General features: G+C 45.3%; 1 protein-coding gene across 5 annotated transcripts; it reads left to right on the top strand.

The window, feature by feature from the left end:
- Positions 1 to 7618: 7618 nt before the first annotated feature.
- Positions 7619 to 18423, top strand: LOC106563389 (period circadian protein homolog 1). Of its 5 annotated transcripts, XR_006757677.1 has the most exons (19): positions 7619 to 7811; positions 8843 to 9481; positions 9599 to 9852; positions 9967 to 10088; positions 10212 to 10413; positions 10529 to 10909; positions 11034 to 11187; positions 11336 to 11576; positions 11746 to 11860; positions 11988 to 12254; positions 12343 to 12501; positions 12597 to 12899; positions 13023 to 14140; positions 14243 to 14408; positions 15115 to 15292; positions 15544 to 15694; positions 15857 to 16114; positions 17821 to 17928; positions 18378 to 18423. XR_006757677.1 is itself a non-coding variant. In XM_045690024.1 (18 exons), the coding sequence occupies exons 2-18, from the start codon at positions 9153 to 9155 to the stop codon at positions 17854 to 17856; spliced, it is 4434 nt and encodes a 1477-aa protein (XP_045545980.1). In that variant the 5' UTR covers positions 7619 to 7811; positions 8843 to 9152; the 3' UTR covers positions 17857 to 17929. The 5 variants fall into 5 exon arrangements, 3 of the variants coding, with proteins under 3 accessions (XP_045545980.1, XP_013984372.1, XP_013984371.1); XM_045690024.1 differs by lacking the exon at positions 18378 to 18423 and having other exon boundaries at positions 17821 to 17929; XR_001319247.2 differs by lacking the exons at positions 17821 to 17928; positions 18378 to 18423 and having other exon boundaries at positions 13023 to 14130; positions 15857 to 15992.
- The last annotated feature ends 1186 nt before the right edge of the window (positions 18424 to 19609 follow it).

Below are 19609 nucleotides of genomic sequence, written 5' to 3'. Positions count from 1 at the left end.
TTGCAAACCAGATATATTTGTCATATGTCACCAAGACAGGATGGCATATCTCACTTGAATTTGAGCAAGAAAGAGATTAATCACACACCAAAAACATGAACCTAAATTAACTATAAATTGTCTTCACAAAATATTTTATCAGACAGCCATCGCGTAGCATTCATGGAATGTATGAATCACACACATAATCTCTCACCTATTTAGGGTGTCATCATCCTTGAGAGAAGATGTGGATTATACAATTATATATAGTCTAATGTCCATCCATGGGAAAGTGTCCATCCATGTTAGTCAAGACAACATTTGTTGAGTGTTCAGATCGCCAACATTGTGAATCCACTCCAAAAAGCAGGAACCAAAGGCCAAGTCAGAAGAACACTGTGAGTGAACTGTACACTCAGATGAAGTTGAATGTACAGTTGAAGTCGGAAGTTTACATACACCTTAGCCAAATACATTTAAACTCAGCTTTTCACAATTCCTGACATTTAATCCAAGTAAAAATGCCCTGTCTTAAGATCAGTTAGGATCACCACTTTATTTTAAGAATGTGAAATGTCAGAATAATAGTGGAGAGAATGATTTATTTCAGCTTTTATTTCTTTCATCACATCTCAATTAGTATTTGGTAGCATTGCCTTAAAATTGTTTCGCTTGGGTCAAACATTTCAAGAAGCCTTCCACAAGCTTCCCACAATAAATTGGGTGAATTTTGGCCCCATTCCTCCTTACAGAGCTGGTGTAACTGAGTCAGGTTTGTAGGCCTCCTTGCTCACACATGCTTTTTCAGTTCTGCCCACAAATCTTCTATAAGATTGAGGTCAGGGCTTTGTGCTAGCCACTCCAATACCTTGACTTTGTTGTCCTTAAGCCATTTTGCCACAACTTTGGAAGTATGCTTGGGGTCATTGTCCATTTGGAAGACCCATTTGCGACCAAGCTTTAACTTCCTGACTGATGTCTTGAAATGTTGCTTCAATATATCCACATAATTTTCCTACCTCATGATGCCATCTATTTTGTGAAGTGCACTAGTCCCTCCTGCAGCAAAGCACCCACACAACATGATGCTGCCACCCCCGTGCTTCATGGATGGGATGGTATTCTTTGGCTTGCCAGCCTCCCCCTTTTTCCTCCAAACATAACGATGGTCATTATGGTCAAAGAGTTATATTTTTGTTTCATCAGACCAGAGGACATTTCTCCAAAAAGTACAATCTATGTCCCCATGTGCAGTTACAAACCGTAGTCTGGCTTTTTTTTGGGCAGTTTTGGAGCTGTGGCTTCTTCCTTGCTGAGCGGCCTTTCAGGTTATGTCCATATATGACTCATTTTACTGTGATACTTTTGTACCTGTTTCCTCCAGCATCTTCACAAGGTCCTTTGCTGTTGTTCTGGGATTGATTTGCACTTTTTGCACCGAAAGTACGTTCATCTCTAGGAGACAGAACGTGTCTCCTTCCTGAGCGGTATGACGGCTGCGTGGTCCCATGGTGTTTATACTTGCGTACTATTCTTTGTACAGATGAACGTGGTACATTCAGGCGTTTGGAAATTGCTCTCAAGGATGAACCAGACTTGTGGAGGTCTACAATTTTTTTCTGAGGTCTTGGCTGATTTCTTTTGATTTTCCCATGATGTCAAGCAAAGAGGCACTGAGTTTGAAGGTAGACCTTGAAATACATCCACAGGTACACCTCCAATTGACTCAAATGATGTCAATGAGCCTATCAGAAGCTTCTAAAGCCATCATTTTCTGGAATTTTCCAAGCTGTTTAAAGGCACAGTCAACTTAGTGTATGTAAACTTCTGACCCACTGGAATTGTGATACAGTGATAAGTGAAATAATCTGTCTGTAAACAATTGTTGGAAAAATTACGTGTCATGCACAAAGTAGATGTCCTAATTGACTTGCCAAAACTATAGTTTGTTAACAAGAAATTTGTGGAGTGGTTGAAAAACAAGTTTTAATGACTCCAACCTAAGTGTATGTAAACTTCAGACTTCAACTGTAATTGAAATGGGCACAGCAGATTCATAGAATTATTATAACACAGATTTCTACACTTTTGCCATAGGAAATATAGGTTTGAGTCAACATTTCATTGGTTTGACATTAGTTTTTATAGGTATATCCCCTCACAATGCCTAGAGAGTGCAAATGCAGTCTTGTCAGAAGAAGGCCTCAGCAGGGGTGTATTCATTACGGAAACAGTTTACTGTTCAAGAACCAAATGGAAGCAAACAGAGCAAACAATAGTTTCTATTTGTCACGTCCTGACCAGTATAGGGGTTATTTGTGATTGTAGTTTGGTCAGGACGTGGCAGAGGGTCAGGATTTGGCAGATTTGTTTTATGTGGTTCGGGGTGGTGGTTTGTTTAGAAGGGTGTTTGATTTATTTTTATGTTCTATGTTTTTGTATTTCTATGTTCTTTCTAGTTTAGTAATTTCTATGTTAGGCAATTGGGTGTTGGACTCTCAATTTAAGGCAGGTGTTTCTTGTTGCCTTTGATTGAGAGTCCTATATATAGGGATGTGTTTTGTTTGTTAATTGTGGGTAGTTGTCTTTAGCACTGCTGTTATGTGTATAGCCTGCTAAACTGTTTCCTGTCTTGGTTTCTTGTTTTTCCGTGTTCACAGTCTTTATTTAAAATAAATATAATGATGAGCACACAACCCGCTGCGCCTTGGTCCTCTCTCTCCTACGACAGCCGTTACAGAACTACCCACCAAAAATGGATCAAGCAGCGGAGAAAGGAGCAAAGGGAATTACGGGTGGACTATAGGGAGCAGCACCTGGAGTAGAGGAAGCAACGCGCTCGGGAGGAGATGGCATCCTGGTCGCTGGAGGTATTGGAGTCTAGAATTGACTGGACATGGGAACAATTATTGGACCACTGTGATAACCTGTCTGGGCGGCAGGTAGAGCATGAGAGGCAGCCCCAATAATTATTTTTGGGGGGGCACACAGGTAGTTTGGCTGGGCGAGGATTAAGTCCCAAGCCAAATCCCCATGTTTTTTTCCAAACGACCATTGACTGGACAGGTCCCCTGCTTTGGGGTGATGGGTGCTGTGACGAGGCCGGGTATTTTCAGGCCGGTACGTGCAGTACCAGCGCCCCGCATGTGCCAGGGGAAAGTGGGCATCCAGCCAGTGGGGTGATGCCAGTCCTGCGCTCGAGACCGCCAGTGCGCCTTTACGGTCCAGTGTTTCCCGCTACACGCACTAGCCTTGAGGTGCGTGTCTCCAGGCTGGCACGTCCAGTACCAGCACCACGCATCAAGCTTCCAGTGAGTCAGCCCAGTCCAACTCAACCTGTTCCTGCTCCCCGCATTAGCCCTGAGGTGCGTGTCTCCAGGCTGGCACGTCCAGTACCAGCACCACGCATCAGGCTTCCAGTGCGTCAGCCCACTCTAACTCGGCCGGTTCCCGCTCCTCGCACTAGCCCTGAGGTGCGTGTCCCCAGGCTGGTACCTCCACTACCAGCCCCACGCATCAGGCTTCCAGTGCCTCGTCCAGAGTATCTGGCAAGAGTTTCCGGCAACAGTGCCTCGTCCAGAGTTTCCGGCAACAGTGCCTCGTCCAGAGTGTCCGGCAACAGTGCCTCGTCCAGAGTGTCCGGCAACAGTGCCTCGTCCAGAGTGTCCGGCAACAGTGCCTCGTCCAGAGTGTCCGGCAACAGTGCCTCGTCCAGAGTGTCCGGCAACAGTGCCTCGTCCAGAGTGTCCGGCAACAGTGCCTCGTCCAGAGTGTCCGGCAACAGTGCCTCGTCCAGAGTGTCCGGAACCAGGGGAGACGGCCCACTGTCCGGAACCGGGTGAGTCTGCCTGCGAACCGGAACCGGGTGAGTATGTCACCGAACCGGAACCGGGTGAGTATGCCACCAGTCCGGAGCCGCCAGAGCCGCCCGCCAGTCCGGAGCCACCAGAGCCGCCCGCCAGTCGGGAGCCACCTAAGTGGGCTAAGCCAAGGGTGGAGCGGGGTCCACGTCCCACACCTGAGCCACCTCCAGTATAGGTGGGTTGGGGAGGAGGGGTGTAGCACAGGTGCCGTCGTTGACGGCAGCCACCCTCCCTTCCCTCCCTTTAGTTAGGGGTTTATTTGGGGGGGGTTGATGTGCATCCGGGGTCTGCACCTTTAGGGGGGTACTGTCACGTCCTGACCAGTATAGGGGTTATTTGTGATTGTAGTTTGGTCAGGACGTGGCAGAGGGTATTTGTTTTATGTGGTTCGGGGTGGTGGTTTGTTTAGAAGGGTGTTTGATTTATTATTTCCGGGTTTTGGGTTATGTTTTATGTTTTTGTATTTCTATGTTCTTTCTAGTTTAGTAATTTCTATGTTAGGCAATTGGGTGTTGGACTCTCAATTGAAGTAAGGTGTTTGTTGCCTTTGATTGAGAGTCCTATATATAGGGATGTGTTTTGTTTGTTAATTGTGGATAGTTGTCTTTAGCACTGCTGTTATGTGTATAGCCTGCTAAACTGTTTCCTGTCGTCGTTTCTTGGTTTCTTGTTTTTCCGTGTTCACAGTCTTTATTTAAAATAAATATAATGATGAGCACACAACCCGCTGCGCCTTGGTCCTCTCTCTCCTACGACAGCCGTTACACTATTGGACAAATTCAGGTAGGTTTATCTATCCCTGTTTCATTTCCGTTTGCTTCTGTTTAAAGGTGCAATATGCAGAAATCAGTACACCATTTTCTGGTTGCTAAAATTTGTGGACTACAGGAAAAGGCGGGCCGAACAGGCCCCCATTAACTGTAGTTGTCCTGACCATGGAGAGCTCGTATTTTTCTATGGTAGAGTAGGTCAGGGCGTGACTGGGGGGTTTTGTCTAGTTTATTTATTTCTATGTCTGGTTCTAGTTTCTTTTTTCTAGGTTGGGGTTTTCGTATGATTCCCAATTAGAGGCAACTGGTCATTGTTGTCTCTAATTGGGGATCATATTTAAGTTGTTGTTTTTCCCACTAGTGTTTGTCGGAGATTATTTTGAGTTTATGCATGTAGCACCTCTTCGTCACGGTTTGTTTTTGTTTATAGTTTATTGTCTGTCTTGCATAGTTTCACATAGAAATAAAGATGTGGAACGATACGCACGCTGCGCCTTGGTCTCTCTCATATGACATCCGTGACAGTAGTGGAGCAGGTTGAGAGTTTTTCAAGTTCCTTGGTGTCCACATCACCAACGAACTATCATGGTCCAAACATACCAAGACAGTCGTGAAGAGGGCACAACAAAACCTTTTCCCCCTCAGGAGACTGAAAGGATTTGGCATGGGTCTCCAGATCCTCAAAAGGTTGTACAGCTGCACCATCGAGAGAATCCTGACTGGTTGCATCACCGCCTGGTATGGCAACTACTCGGCATCTGACCGTAAGGCGCCACAGAGGGTAGTGTGAATGGCCCAGTACATCACTGGGGCCAAGCTTCCTGCCATCCAGGATATATATAATAGGCGGTGTCAGAGGAAGTGTCATAGACTGTTTTCCCTGCTACCACACGGCAAGCGGTACCGGAGCGCCAATTCTAGGACCAAAAGGCTCCTCAACAGCTTCTACCCCCAAGCCATTAGACCCCACCGTACACTATTGCTACTCGCTGTTTGTTTGTTACCTCGTCATCGTCACTTCGCCCCAACCTACATGTACAGATTACCTCAACTAGCCGTACCCCTGCACACTGACTCGGTACCGGTGCCCCCCGTATATAGCCTTGCTATTGTTATTCTTATTGTGTTACTTTTTATTGTTACTTTTTATTTGAGCCAACTTGGTAAATATTTTCGTGTTCTTGAACTGCACTGTTAGTTAAGGGCTTGTAAGTAAGCATTTCACGGTAAAGTCTAAACGTATTCAGCGTAAGTGGCAAATAAAATTTGATTTGTTTTGATTTGAAATATATTTTCAATAACCATAAATATTGCATTCAGCTGTTTGAAGCTGGTGTACAAAACCCAAAGGAAAAGATGCAAAAACAAAACTTGAGAATGGGAAGCATAGAAATAGCACACATAGAACATAGTGGGCTCACAAGTGGTGCAGCGGTCTAAGGCACTGCATCTCAATGCTAAAAGGCATCACTACAGTCACTGGTTCAAATCCAGGCTGTATCACATCAAGCCATGATAGGGAGTCCCATAGGGCAGCACACATTTGGCCCAGCGTCATCTGGATTTGGCTGGGGTAGGCCGTTATTGTAAATAAGAATTTGTTCGTAACTGACTTGCCTAGTTAAATGAAGGTATAAAATTAAAAGAACAGATCAACTGTTTCCTAGACTTTGTTTCAATGAGAATGACAGATCTATAACTCAGGTAGGGTTGCCGCAAAAGTTACATAGAGGCTTTAAGATTTTTTTTGCAACAGAATTGGCTGAATGAATACACCCCAGGTAGGCAGGTCCAAACAGTCAGTAGCACCACCCAGTGGATGTTTACCATAACAATTACTTCATTGAATTGTGAATGCATGTCAACCCATGTGTCACCCCCCATAGCTGCACCACATGACACATGTTGTTGGTGTTACTGCCTGAGATGAAATGACATTTCATTTTAATGCCCAAAGGGAAATGTAAACAATATAAATAATTAAGATGTCATAAGGATCTAGAAACAATTAGAATCTGAAAACAATTAAAGGGGATGGGACTGAATGAATTATGGCTTTTAAAGCGAGAATCCGTAGTTGCTACATCAATTTTTGGACTTATAAATGAATGATACCCATTGATTCTTGAAGTATATAACGTATAAATGCGCCATGAGCTTAGTTCAACTGTCATACCCCATCAGAACCAAAAATACCAGCTTGTTTTACTCCAATGTTTATAAACAATGTACATGTAAACAAACACTGTAAAACCGCAAAACATGGTTAAAACTATTTTTTGGATTTAATGGATGGTCAGTCCTTGCCTCCATAGCTCTGTCTATGAATTTGAGAGGGGTTATATTTCTCCAGCCCCATCCCTCAGCTTTTTACCAAAACAGAGGCAGGGTTTAATACCTCTGTGTAAACGGTTCAATTAAGGACTTTAATAGCAGGCTAGTGTTATCAGTGGGGTGGGGGTTCTTCGTCTTGTAGACTTTTGGTGAGGAAATTATTTATGTCTGTGCAAAGGCTTGTCATACTGCTGCAGTAGAATTTGTATGCTCATTTAGTCGGCCTATGGATAACGTACGTATTTCTGGAATTGAGTTCAAATGTGTCCTACCAATTTCCATGCATTGTTTCATTTATTATTACCTGGTTAGTATGGGGAAACAATTTGACATAAAGAAACCCATAAAATGGTTCACATGCATGTGTTGTGGTTAAGTCAAGTACACAAGGAAAGGATGGGTGAGGAAATGTCGCCAATTCAGAGTATTGACGGAGGCACGTTGCCAACAAACGTTCTAGCATGCTTTTGGAACCGACAGGGCACCGCTGGGGCAACGTGATAGAAAAGCATAGCAGAGCCCCGTGCAGTCAGGACACCGCCCTACTCAACCAATGAATGCATTCGCCAGGCCTGGGACACTGCACTAGGGCGGAGTCAGTGCTCGTTGAGGACCAATCACTACAACACATGGGAGCAAACACGTGTTATTTTCCGTGTTCCCTCCCAGTCATATAAAGCGAATGTGCTGTTCTCTACACACTCTGTGTAGTTAAGGGCGATCCACATTGAGTTGTTTCGCAAAAGATGTCATTCTAGGTTTCTGCTATTTCAATCATTTTAAGCATAACTTTACAGAACACATTCTTGAAGACATTAAAACAAAAAATACCACGGAGCGTACTTTTTCTTCATGGAAAAAGGTGAGAATGTCAACTTTGATCAAAACCTTGCTACCTAGCTAGCTAACTGGTAAAAGTAACGCTACTTTGCTAGCTAGAGTATTAGTATAAATAGTTGCTTCATAGCTAACTTAGCTAGCTATTTTTTTATGATCAAGCTATCTGCAACAGCATTGACATTGGCTAGTGTAGCTAGCATTGTTGTGGCATGCTGGCAAGGGTACTGACACGTTAAAGGGATTATGTTGTATATCAATACACATTTCATTATACGGTCAGATATCGAGGTACAATTTAATGTTGTTTTGGTCAATTCGTGTTCCCTACAAGTGAGACCCATCTTTTGCCAGACTTGTGTCAGGTAGAATAAATGCATGTGCGCATGCGGGTTGTGCCGTAGACAGTCTAGTTGAGGCACGTTGCCTTCGCTGTCGTCAACACAAACATCCCCCACCGGGGTCATCCTGCCCACGTTGTCTTCTGTCGTCAACAATAATATCCCCCAACGGTGTCTTCCTGCTACTTACAGTAAACCCTCAAGACATGCCAGATAGTGAAATGGGCTGTAAAGTTAGTTTATTTACCCTATGTCACCTGATATCGTCGGTTAACTGTTCTTCAAAGTGATGAAATGATTTATTATGGTCAATGGAATATATGGGGAGTTTTTTGAGCCCCCCAAAATGAATGCGAGGTTGTTGGAAAAAGGATAGTTCCCCTAGCTAGCTATATTATTTTAATGTCTTAATAGATTGACATTAGGCTATGTACAACGTTTTGAGTATATTTGGAGCCTAACATTATTATTTTTGCAATTAGTTAAATCCTTACTTGAAAGTCCTTACTTGGATGCTCATATGACCTTAGATGATTTAAAATCAAGCCATTTAGTTATGTACATTTGTAGTTTGGGTGAACACTAACTTTTATAGCAGTGTAATTTTATTGATGTTTAATTGCAGATGAGATGTATCACTGTCTTTGCACAGATGTATGACTCATGATGTCATGTTACTCACCACTCATAAATTGGGAATTGTTTCTTCCATCAGGTATTCTGTCAAAACCATTTCGTGACTGTGCACGCCAGGAAGAGCAAACTGATAAAGGTTTCCCCCATCTTCTCTTCAATTGGCTTATCAAATTCATATGCTTAGAATTGACAAAATAAATACAAAATAAATACAATCACAAAATCAATGAGACACAGTAGTTTATCTTCTGGCTCATTTTTACTTGACCAAACCATGACTCTATCTTAGTCTAGTAGACCCACCTAGTAGCAGTATTACTGTCACAGTTCTTTGTTTTGACATATCATTTTTGTCAAACGGCAATATTAAATCACTCATACTGGTTATTATGAGTGATGAGAATGCATACACCACTTCTGGAAATGACACTAGTGGAATAGGTGTAGAAGAAAATATGGTGGGACTAAAGGCGGGCTGCCAGTCCCCTGAGTCTGGACTGAGTCAGACTGGCAGCTCTGGTAGCTCCAATGGAAAGAGAACTCGGTCTGGGGGCAAGTCCTCCCCCAAGTCCTCAAACTCTGATGACACCGATGCCCACTCGAGTGAGAACGACTCAGCCGAGAGAGAGGTGGAAGGTCACATGGGACGTGAGACATCAACCTGCAGCAGCTCCCATAATGGGAAGGACTCTGCCATGGAGACAACAGAGAGCAAAAGGTAACACATTTAACACCACAACCATTTTCAGATGGTAGGCAGTAGACACCGCTTATAATACTATGAAAGTGTCTGCTCAGCAGTGGTAATAACATCATGTTATTTTGCCCCTGTCAGCGCCAACTCCCACAGCCCTTCCCCTCCCAACAGCTCTATCGTCTACAGCCTGCTGAGTGGCAGCTCGGAGCAGGACCACCCGTCCACCAGCGGATGCAGCAGTGACCAGCCAGCCCGGCTGCAGACCCAGAGAGAGCTGCTCAAGGCTCTGAAGGAGCTAAAGATCCGCATGCCTGCAGACCACCGGGCGAAAGGCCGCTCCAGCACCCTGGCCTCCCTGCAGTATGCACTCAACTGTGTCAAACAAGTCCGAGGTAAGATGCTGCTTTTTGAGCCTGCCTTTTGCTAGATGTACTGTATACTGTGTGGCTTTAGCATGAAATAGCAAGCTTACTATCTATATACTATTTATACGTGTGTGTGTTTAGCGAATCAGGAGTATTATCACCAGTGGAGTGTGGAAGAGAGCCACGGTTGCAGTCTGGACCTCTCTGCCTTCACCACAGAGGAACTGGACAACATCACCTCTGAATACACACTCCAGAACACGGTAGGAACTAGAGCACAGTCTTCAGCTACTAGAACCAGACCAACAGCTCTCAAACAGACTAAAAAGCTTTTAAACCCAACAAACCATCGTTCTAACCTCCCTTGTTTCTTCTCTCCTGTACAGGACACGTTCTCAGTGGGAGTGTCCTTCCTCTCTGGGAAGTTGGTGTACATCTCCCCCCAGGCCTCTCCCATGCTGCGCACTAAGCCTAATCGACTCCAGGGGACACTCTTCTCTGAGCTGTTGGCCCCCCAGGATGTCAGCACTTTCTACAGCAGCACTGCTCCCTGCCGCCTGCCACCCTGGGCCTCCTGTACTGGCTCCAGTAAGTCTCCTACAGAAGTCCTTTAATTTAGCTCTGAATTCAAATGGAAATAGATGATCACATTTTTGCATGTGTATGTGATGTTAATGTACCCCCCCCCCCCGATTTCGCTCAGTGACCTCCCCTGTGGACTGCACCCAGGAGAAATCCATGTTCTGCCGTATCAGTAGTGGGAGGGACAGTGAGGGGGAAGTGCGGTACTACCCCTTCCGTATGACCCCCTACCAGCTAACCCTACGGGACTCCGACATGTCCCAGCCACAGCCCTGCTGCCTGCTCATCGCTGAGAAGGTGCACTCAGGATACGAAGCTCCCCGCATCCCAGCGGACAAGAGGATTTTTAACACTAGCCACACCCCTGGCTGTCTCTTTCAGGAAGTGGATGAAAGAGCTGTGCCGTTGCTAGGCTACCTGCCCCAGGACCTGGTTGGGACTCCTGTCCTCATGTACCTCCACCCTGATGACAGGCCTGTCATGGTGGCCATACACAAGAAGAGTGAGTACTCCTGTCCAACAGTCATGCCTTGTACATTCTGTAAGGATTTAGAAACCAGCAAATAGATGAATGGTTATGTAGTTATACTCTATCATAGTTTTAACATCTTTGGTTCTCCCCTCAGTTCTCCAGTCAGCGGGGCAGCCCTTTGAACACTCGCCCCTGCGTATGTGTGCCCGGAACGGGGAGTATCTCACCATAGATACCAGCTGGTCCTCCTTCGTCAACCCCTGGAGCCGCAAAGTGGCCTTCATCGTGGGTCGACACAAAGTCAGAACGTGAGTAGTCAACCTCTCTGCTACGTCAATGACCTTCACAAGCTTGCAATAGCCACACTTGAACTGTAACCTATTTGTGTAGCTATCAAGCAGTACATATTGCGTTGTTCTAAACCCCATTCCCTTGTCCTTCTCGCCTCATCTGCAGGAGTCCCTTGAACGAAGATGTGTTCACCCCTAGTATGGAGGTGGAGGTGCGGGCCATGTCTCCAGAGATCCCCAGGCTCAGTGAGCAGATCCACCGGGTGCTGGTGCAGCCTGTCCACAGTGGTGCCTCCCAGGACTACAGCAGCTCCCACGGATCCCAGCCACACAGGCCCTGCCCGGGCTCCTCAGGCAGCAGCAGCCCCTCCACCAAGGGGATCATCCAGATGACCATCCAGAGACCAGTGAGTACTAATGCAGTCACAGATGTTTTACGCAGATTTTAACAAGGTACTTTATAACTTGTAGTTTGTTACTATTTTGTAACCACATTATTTTAATTAGTGGAATTGACTCAGAAGAAAGTTGAGGTGTCGTTGTCTAACTCTTTACCCTCTCTTATCTGGCCTACAGCAGCAGATGACATTCCAGCAGATGTGTAAGGATGTCCACATGGTGAAGACCAATGGTCAGCAGGTCTTCATCGAGTCCCGCAACCGCCCACCGCTCCGCAAACACGCCAGCGCTGGTAAACACTTGACTTTGTAGTCATATTTGTAGTAAAATGTCTGGAACATTTTCATTACAAAAGTATAACCACAAGGGTCGAGATGAAAATGAAATTCTAACAGTATTCTAACTTTTCCTCTTCTCAGGAGACCTGGTGACGCCAGAGAATTTAAACAAAGACTTGGGACCTATTGGAACTCTGGGGCCAACTAAAACCCTGGCCTCCGTGCAGTCAAGGAAAGATCCGTCAGCCAACTACTCCTACCAGCAGATCAACTGTCTGGACAGCATCGTACGCTACCTGGAGAGCTGTAATGTCCCCAACACAGTGAAGAGGAAATGTGGCTCCTCCTCCTGCACCACATCATCGTCAGACGATGACAAGCAGAGGGAGTTGTCTGGAACAGCTAAAGGTATACAATACAGATCCTATTATGTATTTTTAATGCCTCTTTTAAGGTCTGCAGGTATTTTGGACCAAATGTCTGTGTTTCCCTACAGATCTCGAAGGGTCACAGGGTAAGGAAGGGTCTAAAGGGGGGCCACAGATGAGCCCTCTGGCGCTGCACTGCAAGGCTGAGAGTGTGGTCTCTCTCACGTCCCAATGCAGCTTCAGCAGCACCATCGTCCATGTAGGGGACAAGAAGCCCCCAGAGTCAGGTAGGACACATCCCTCTGTTATCTGACTGGCTGTTCTTTACATCCCTCTGTCTCTTCTCTCGTCTCAAATATATTGTCAACCTTATTCCCTGCAGATATTATCATGATGGAGGAGACGCCTCCCACCACCGCCCCAGCCATTAACAACGCCATCACCACGGCAGTGACCCCCCATCCCTCGACCTTTCCCAGCCCAGCAACACCCAGCCCTGCACAGCCTGAGAGGGATAGCCGCAGGTCGGCCGGATGCTCAGGCAGCCTGGGTCTGACCAAGGAAGTGCTGTCTGCCCACACCCAGCAGGAGGAACAGGTGTTCCTGAGCCGGTTCAGGGACCTGGGACAGCTCCGCATGCTGGACCCCGGTCCTCCTCTGAGAGGACACACCACCACACCCAAAGGTAAGATGGACACTTCAAGTGGAGATTTAGTTTCTATGTCTGTGAAAGATGATGTGGATGAAAATCCATTGTTTTTACATGCAGCTCACCCGTTGTGTGTGTGTGTGTGTGTGTGTGTGTCAGGAGTGCACACCTCGAAGGACTACCCAGCAGGTGGTAACGGACGGAGGAGGGGCCGGGGGGCCAAGAGGCTGAAGCACCAGCAGGAGGGCTCCCAGCACGGGGGCTGCCCCAAGACAGGCTTGGGGATGAACAGAAGTTCCCGAAGGGAAGGGCAGGGGCACCAAGGCCCCATGTTCCCCATGGGTCAACCCCTAATGATGCAGGGACCCCTGACCTCGTCTTCTTCCTGGCCCACCTCTGTGGCCAGCCTCCCTCCTGCCGTGTCCCAGTACCCTCCAGGAGTCCTGCCCTTCTTCCCCCTCTACCCCAACGTGCAACAACAACTCCTGGCCCACACTGGGGTGAACCCCAACGCCATGCAGATGGGTTACCCCAGCCCCCAGTCAGGCTTCCAGTACCCCCTGCATGCCAATCAGATCCCCATGTCAATGGCTCCCCCGATGTTGGTTGTTCTGCCCAACTACATGTTCCCTCAACTCAATGGAGGTGTACCACAGCTCAACCAGCTCAATACAGCCATGCCTCAGTATAACACAGCCATGCCTCACCTTAACCCCAGTATCCCTGGTATGGCACAACTTAACCAGGCACTACCGCAGTTCAACCAGGCTATCCCACTACCACAACTCAATCCTGTTTTGGCTCAATTCAACCCTGCTGTGACGCAGATGAATGGAATGCCTCTAGCTCAACACAACCCGTCACAGGTAAATCCTGCATTACAGGTCAATCCTGCTTTGTCGATGATCCCACAACATTTCCACAATCCCAACCCAACATTACCGTTCCCAAATCCCATTCCGGTGCCCGGGCTTCCTTGCTTTGCCTTACCCAGGATTGATCCCACTTTTGTCCCACGTGGCAACTCCCGCTCCAGCACCCCTCAGTCCACATGCCAATCCCCCCTGGAGGGGACCAACTCGCCCCTCTTCCAGTCACGATGCTCCTCCCCCCTCAACCTGCTGCAGCTGGAGGAGTTGCCAGGCAACAGGCAGGAGGGCATGTCAACAGGGGCGCAGCAGACCCCACCCCCGCCTGGCTCGTCTTCTCAGGTCGGAGGTCAAGGCTCTGTTAACTGCAACAGCAACATGAAGGGTGATGCCAAAGAGTACGATAATGTGGGTTTTAAACTATTTAAACAAAATGTAATTCCGAAAAGGTTTTGAGTCTAGTGAGTTCTTGTTATTAACCGCTGTCTCTCCTGTGTTCCCTTCCTCCAGGCTGATGTTGATAACCAGGATGCCATGTCCACCTCCAGTGACCTGCTGGACCTGCTGCTGCAAGAGGACGCCTGCTCAGGCACCGGCTCGGCTGCCTCGGGCTCCGGGTCCTCTGGCTCCGGGTCCTCTGGCTCTAATGGATGCAGCACCTCAGGGAGTGGCACAAGTGAGTTTAACCTCTACAGGATCGGTCGGTCCCCTGCGGGATGGTTGAGCTAACGTAGGCTAATGTGATTAGCATGAGGTTGTAAGTAACAAGAAAATTTCCCAGGACATAGACATCTGATATTGTCAGAAAGATTAACAAGAATTTAAGTTAACTGCACTGTCCAATTTACAGTAGCTATTACTGTGAAATAATACTATGCTATTGTTTGAGGAGAGTGCACAGTTATGAACTTGAAAATGTATTTATATACCAATTAGGCACATTTGGGCAGTCTGGATACAACATTTTTAACAGAAATGCAAAGGTTCATTGGATCAGTCTAACACTTTGCACATACACTACTGCTATCTAGTGTCCAAAATCGAAATTGCGCCTGGGCTAGCATTATACATTATGGCCTTTCTCTTGCATTTCAAACATGTATTTCTGTATTTTTACCAGATCTTATGTGTTATGTTCTCCTACATTATTTGAACATTTCCACAAACTTTTAAGTGTTTCCTTTCAAATGGTATCAAGAATACGCATATCCTTGCTTCAGGGCCTGAGATACAGGCAGTTAGATTTGGGTATGACATTTTAGGTGAAAAGTTTTAACACCGGCCAGATTTTTTCTTCTTAGCACTGTGATGGTCAAGGATATTTGTATGTTCTGAAACTATCAGTCATTATATATCTGAACATGTTTCTTTTTCAACCACAGGAAGCAGCAACACCAGCAAGTACTTTGGCAGCATTGACTCATCAGAGAACGACCATAAGCAGGCAGCAGGCGGGGTTGAAGAAGCCCAGCTCATGAAGTATGTCCTTCAGGACCCTATCTGGCTCCTTATGGCCAACACAGATGACAAGGTTATGATGACGTACCAAATGCCCACCAGGTAAGAAATCGTCATAGTCACTGCACAATTGTAGTCACGGCAATTGTAGTCATAGTTACCTTAACCAGTCATGATTAGTAATAAATGCTACAGCTATTTAATTGTATTTATGATTGATGTGCATGGAATGCAAGTAGTATATTATTTATTAATGCAGACTATGAAAAATAGAAGCTCTCCACACACCATTATGCTGCTAATACAACTTTTTAGACTATGACTTATCTATAGATATGTGTATGATTTTACAGGGACAGGGAGACTGTTCTGAGGCAAGATCGTATGGTACTGAGGGCGGTGCAGAAACAGCAGCCGCACTTCACTGAGGAGCAGAAGAGAGAGCTGATCCAGGTCCACCCCTGGATGGGCACCGGACGCCTGCCAAAGGCCATCAACAACCCAGTAAGTCAGCACACAGACACATACTGGAGCTAGTAGCTAAACCCTGCCTCTCTGACCCCAAAGATTCACAGGAACAGTATAGATGACAGTGGAGAGTAATACAAAAAAGAATGTACTTGTAAAGGATGTTTATTAATCTCTTGTCCCTCTGCTTGTGTTTAGACTTGTACCGGGTGCGGTTCTCCTCCAGCGACCGCCGCCCCCCGGCCCTTTGATGTGGAGCTGCAGGACATGGATCTGACTGGGGTCCTCCAGCTACAGAAAGAGGCTACCGCACGCACAGAGACACATGTTACCATGGCAACAGACACTTCCATCTCTCCACCACAAGCCCCCCAGACAGAGACTAAGGGGGGTGAGGCTGAGAGGCAAGGGGAGCAGGAAGGAGACAGTAAGGACACCAGAGTGAAGGAGTTGGAGGTAACATCCTCATCATCCGTAACAGAGAAAGGGGACTCTGTAGCTGTAAATGGCAACTGAGGACTTCTATATGACCAATGACTCTAAACCACAATGCATTGGGACAATCGGGGGCTAAGGTCACGGTCAATGTGTTGTGTTTGAACAAAGAAGTGAAAATAAGAAGTCAAAGAATACCTGTTCCTGTCTAAACACATGGAGAATGTAGCTCAATGTATATTGCATCTAAGAAGGTGTAAATATTTGATGTATTTCAAATGTAAACTGGAAGAGAAGCCCTTGGTAAATATTTTATTGGCATGTTTGGTGCCTGGTCCGCTGGACTGAAGACATGTTCCATTTGTAATTCACTGCTTTGGAGTTTTTCTCCGCTGTAGTGACAATTTGGTAGTTTACAAGTTATTGCGTGTATCAGCGCAATATAATTTAATTGTCCAATGTCCATATTGGAAAATTATGTCAAATCAGTCGTAAAAAATGAAATCCAAAATTCATGTTGAAAAATATATTTGGTAGAATTATTTTTAATATTTTCAAAGTAATTTCAGTTATTGTACAGTGTATTTATTACAGTATACCAACCAAGAGCAGGCATACTACAGTTTTTTTTGTGGGCTGTAATGTTCTGAATGGTTCATTTTATTGTAATATAATTTTACACTGCAATGCTTGTAACAAGATGTAACGTTTAAAGCATTATTGGGCAAACGTCCTGACTATTTTGTCTCCTAAAGAGAAATACACATTTTCTAAAGACCATATTTGTTTGTATCGTTATGGGTATTTCTGTACAAAAAGGTATCTTTGATTTGTCAGGCGTAGAGATGGGTGTTCCCATGGTAACAGACCCGATGGAGCCAGTCTTGTTGATTGGACCATACAGTGATGTGGGGAGGAAAGGAGTAGGGTTGACTGAGCTTTACAAGAGCAGGCCTTGATCATACAGAGTTGGTGAATGCCAATATGGTCTGCTGCCCCTTATTCCCTCACTTTTTCTCCATTTCATTAGTGTAAATAAAATGATTTGATAGTCACTATTATTACATCTCTTTGGAGGATTTTGTTATGTAATATAAAAAAATGAAATATAATTTGGTTCTGGTTTCTTTTTTGTCTCTTGTGGTGTGTAGGATGTGAGTGTAGCGAAAATCTAGTCATGTGTTCTGCCTACTCTGCCGCTAGAGGGTGTTGTGACAGATTGTTTTAGGCTCATTTCAAGGGCAGCAGCCTGATGGGTGATAAAAAATGGAATTTCTGAAGTTGGCCACGGTGGTTGAACTTGGTATTTGAACACATTGAAGTAATTTAAAGATGCCACCAATATATCCCTATTGCTAAGAATGCTGTTTTATTGTCCACCTCCCAGGTCCTCCACAGCTTGTTAGAGGGGGCATCCCTGACCCTCGCAGCAGGCCACACTCCAATGTGCCAGTCCTCAGTAGTATTGACATGGGTCAAAATAATTCCTGGAATTTTACGCTCCAAATCCACAGGTCCAACAGGAAGTGGGACTTAGAGTAGATTAGAGTAGCTTGGGTCTTAGGTCAGATAAACCCAGTGTGGTGGCTGTGAGGGGCTCCACTAGGACTAACAAATAGCTAAAAGACCTTGCCTCTTAAATCAAATCGTCTGTATTCTCTCTTTCTGGAATTGCAAAACGAAGTGCAAAGTGTTTCTGAACATTACACTGTCTTTTCCATGTGCAGGAAGGGACTAAGAACTGCTGGACACTGGCCCAGTGAGCGAGGAAGCAGAGGGACTTTTCTTATATTGGCACTCTCACCTCCACCCACGGATGGACTCATGGCCAAATGGTTAGGGCATTGTGCCAGTCAACTGTACTTTCAACAGATGCCAGACTGTTCACCATTGGGCTAAAGAACGGACTCAAATTATTGTCTATTTCGTTGTTAGCCTAGCAGTAGAGACCTCTAAAAAAAACTACTTATACGCTAGAATGCACTCATGTTAATCTCTCTTGAAAACCATAAATATCAAGCCTTTTATTTTAATATTTGCTTGGTTTGCTATTATCTGTTATGTGGTATTCAAACATTTTCAGAAGGGAGCCCATTTTTCCCCACCAGAATTTCAAATCCCCATTTATTTATTTTATTATTATTATTATATATTTTTTTTTTTCCCAAGAATTTCTTGCAATCCCACCCCAAATCTAATGACACAACTATAAAATCTGTAAATTTAGATTTTTTACGTGAACAAATAACCTTCAATTCATTGCATTTATATCTCTTATCAAAAGGAAAAGAAACCAATAAATACGTGCGTCACTTGAGTGGTTTGAGTCACTGACGTGGTCTTCCTGTCTGGGTTGGCGCCCCCCCCCTTGGGTTGTGCCATGGCGGAGATCGCTGTGGGCTATACTCGGCCTTGTCTTAGGACGGTAAGTTGGTGGTTGGAGACATCCCTCTAGTGGTGTGGGGGCTGTGCTTTGGCAAAGTGGGTGGGGTTATATCCTGTTTGGCCCTGTCCGGGGGTATCATCGGATGGGGCCACAGTGTCTTCTGATCCCTCCTGTCTCAGCCTCCAGTATTTATGCTGCAGTAGTTTATGTGTCGGGGGGCTAGGGTCAGTCTGTTACATCTGGAGTATTTCTCTTGTCTTATCCGGTGTCCTGTGTGAATTTAAATATGCTCTCTAATTCTCTCTTCTCTCTTTCTGTCTTTCTCTCGGAGGACCTGAGCCCTAGGACCATGCCTCAGGACTACCTGGTATGATGACTCCTTGCTGTCCCCAGGCCACCTGGCCGTGCTGCTGCTCCAGTTTCAACTGTTCTGCCTGCGGCTATGGAACCCTGACCTGTTCACCGGACGTGCTTGTTGCACCCTCGACAACTACTATGATTATTATTATTTGACCATGCTGGTCATTTATTAACATTTTAACATTTTAACATCTTGACCATGTTCTGTTATAATATCCACCCTGCACAGCCAGAAGAGGACTGGCCACCCCTCATAGCCTGGTTCCTCTCTAGGTTTCTTCCTAGGTTTTTGGCCTTTCTAGGGAGTTTTTCCTAGGGAGTTTTTCCTAGCCACCGTGCTTCTTTCACATGCTTTGCTTGCTGTTTGGGGTTTTAGGCTGGGTTTCTGTACAGCACTTTGAGATATCAGCTGATGTACGAAGGGCTATATAAAAATAAATTTGATTTGATTGATTTGATTTGATAAAATTGTCTTTCTCAAAACGGTTGTACAGTGCCTTCAGAAATGATTCATACCACTTGAATTATTACACATTTTGTTATAGCCTGAAGTCAAGATTGATTAAATAGCTTTTTTCTCACCCATCTACGCACAATACTCCATAACGTCAAAGTCAAAACATTTTTCTTTTAACTTTTGCAAATTGATTGAAAATTAAATATGGAAATATCACATTTAAAAAAGTGTTCACACCACTATTCAATATTTTGTAGAATAACCTTTGGCAGCACTGAGTATTTCTGGGTAAGTCTCTAAGAGATTTCCACAC

This window comes from Salmo salar, chromosome ssa11, assembly GCF_905237065.1.
Source record: "Salmo salar chromosome ssa11, Ssal_v3.1, whole genome shotgun sequence".
NCBI classification, from domain to species: Eukaryota; Metazoa; Chordata; class Actinopteri; order Salmoniformes; family Salmonidae; genus Salmo; species Salmo salar.
Note: the sequence above shows the minus strand (reverse complement) of the source record. Positions and strands in the feature narration are given on the sequence as shown.